Source organism: Berghia stephanieae, chromosome 3, assembly GCF_034508935.2.
Source record: "Berghia stephanieae isolate SIO BIC M18660-M18661 chromosome 3, UCSD_Bste_1.3, whole genome shotgun sequence".
In the NCBI taxonomy this organism is placed as follows: domain Eukaryota; kingdom Metazoa; phylum Mollusca; class Gastropoda; order Nudibranchia; family Aeolidiidae; genus Berghia; species Berghia stephanieae.
Genome location: NC_088362.1, coordinates 11744587 through 11747027, shown reverse-complemented (window position 1 = coordinate 11747027; position 2441 = coordinate 11744587). Strand labels below are relative to the sequence as shown.

General features: G+C 35.7%; 1 protein-coding gene across 4 annotated transcripts in view; it reads right to left on the bottom strand.

Annotated features, from left to right (window-relative positions):
• Positions 1-471: 471 nt before the first annotated feature.
• LOC144967150 (beta-1,4-N-acetylgalactosaminyltransferase bre-4-like) overlaps positions 472-2441 on the bottom strand; it is a 322329-nt gene continuing 320359 nt past the window's right edge. For all 4 annotated transcript variants that reach the window (XM_078904026.1, XM_078904024.1, XM_078904025.1 and 1 more), the window contains one exon: positions 472-723. In XM_078904026.1, coding sequence (XP_078760152.1) covers positions 594-723 — 130 coding nt within the window. In that variant the 3' untranslated portion in view covers positions 472-593. The remainder of the gene's footprint in view (positions 724-2441) is intronic.

Sequence of the window (2441 nt, the reverse complement as noted above, 5' to 3'; positions counted from 1 at the left end):
ATATTTTAGGGTGCTGATGCCAACAATTTATATTTTTGACCAGTTTTAACATTAAATTCACCTTTTAAGCATCTGGTTCGTTCCGACATAATACCGTTTTGAGACGAAGGGTCAAATAGGAGGGCGTGTTTTCTTTTCAGAGTAGTACGACAGTGAACTGGTGAAGTGTATGGTTTAATCGCACCGCTGCTGCTGCTGGTGGTTATATTAATTGCGACATATCGCGACAACACGGTATTATGTCAGGTGGATGGAGCCCGATGAGTAAAAAATACAGTATGCGTGGAGTTCATAATGATTGGAATTAGGTCCATCACGACATAATACCGTTTCGAGACGATTGGTCACCTATCACCAGTTTGTTTCAACAATATATATATATATATATATATATATATATATATATATATATATATATATATATATATATGTATATATATATATATATATAATATCCAATGCCATTTTCTATACACATTAATACATAACCAAAATAACATAACCAAAAAATAGTAACAAATCTAACAAACAAACAAGCACCCTTTTGACGAAAGAGGCCGACAGGCAGGTAGTCGGCCCCTTACAAACGGTCATCAAGGTTTTCCTATATCCACCATAAAATGTGTAAACAGTTTTTCCATGTGCGTAAACAATAGTTTATACGGGACGTTATTGAGCCCTTCCAGACGAGCTCTTTTGGCTGCGGTTCTCAATAGCTTTAATCTGGAATATAGAAAAATAAGCAAAATTTTGCACGATCAATGCATTTAAAAAAAAAAGGTTAATATTTTCTTTTATTATAATTATATATTATACTTAAAAGATGGATTCGAATAGCCATTAAAAATATTATAGCCATACCATAATATTAATAATAATAATAATAATAATAATAATAATAATAATAATAATAATAATAATAATAATAATAATAATAATAATAATAATAATAATAATAATAAAAATAATAATAACACAACAACAATAATAATAATAATAATAATAATAATAATAATAATAATAATAATAATAATAATAATAATAATAATAATAATAATAATAATAATAATAATAATAATAATAATAATAATCTGTTGATGCCAAAATCAGGCATACACCCAAAAAAAGGAGACGAACAGTGCAAAATCTAATTTAACCCTCTAGTGTTCAGATTATTGTTGGGGGTGTAGATAATGACTTCCCTATATGGCCTGTCAATCATGTAGCAATCCTTTGATGATATAAGTCTACACTTTGATGTCTGCGGTCGCATTTTCGTTTCCTGCGGTCACTCATGACTAAACTCCGCCCAGAAGCGATTTCATAGGTCCGTCCATCACCAAATTTCAAACTTTTGTTCTCTCGAGTTCTTAAAAAGAAGCTTTTAAGAATCCGCCCAGTTGGGGCCATGATCAGCGTGCTGTCAAATTGAGTGATTCCTTTGTAAAACTTGTTGATCTCTTAGACACGATCCTACCTGGCAACCATATATTGGTATGTGTTGCTTTTAAAATTTCTCTCACTTCCCAACCTCCCCCGCCCCCCCCCCCCCCCCCCCCCTTTTCCAACTATATTTACAATTGATGTAAACCGTTCTCTTAATAGGATTCAATAGTCTGATGTTACGTCGCCCAGCAACGAGCAGCTTGGTTCTAAACAAAGAAAATCGGTATAATTTTTATTCTCATGCTGGCTAGAACTTTTTCATAATATGTCATGTGATTAAAATGTATAAAATTCAAAACATGATCAGATTTATGATTGTCTCCTCTGTATACACTTTTCAGCTCGTCGGAGAAGTATTTCATAAGGGCGTCCGCCATTTTTCCGATGATTAGAACCAGTTACTAAGTTACTCTGCGTTATTATGGGGGAAGTGACGTCACGACTGTTGAAGCGTATTGACATGACCTAGTTTTCCTTGACACATTATCAAAGGTCAACGACTCGAAGTGGTGCAAACAAACAAACAGTGAGTGACAGTCAGAGTAAGTAGAATAGAAGTAAAAAAAGATTCCCTTTATTCATCCCCATGGGGAAATATAACTTTAGGGTCTATTCCAAGGAAAGCAATGGAATAACCCAGGCGCCAGCCGCAGTGCAGCGCCGCATATTGAGCTAGGGCGAGGTGACTTGCTTAAGGCCACACAGCGCAGCGGCGGGTGATAGAACTCGGTACCTTTCAGGTACGAAGCAAAGACGTACTGCTGAGCCACGGTGCCCCTTGAAAAAAAAAACCCCACTGTCTTCAGTATTATCTTTACTCTATTTCTTTACAACGCTGTCCCTATGTTCCATTGACCGGGTCGAGAGTGGAAGGTCGGTCAGAGGTGACGAATTCCTGACCCACTTTTTAAATGTTTTCCCCCAATATCGGAATACGCTTCAACAGTCGTAATGTCACTTCCCTCGTAATGACGCATGGTAACTTAGTAACTGCC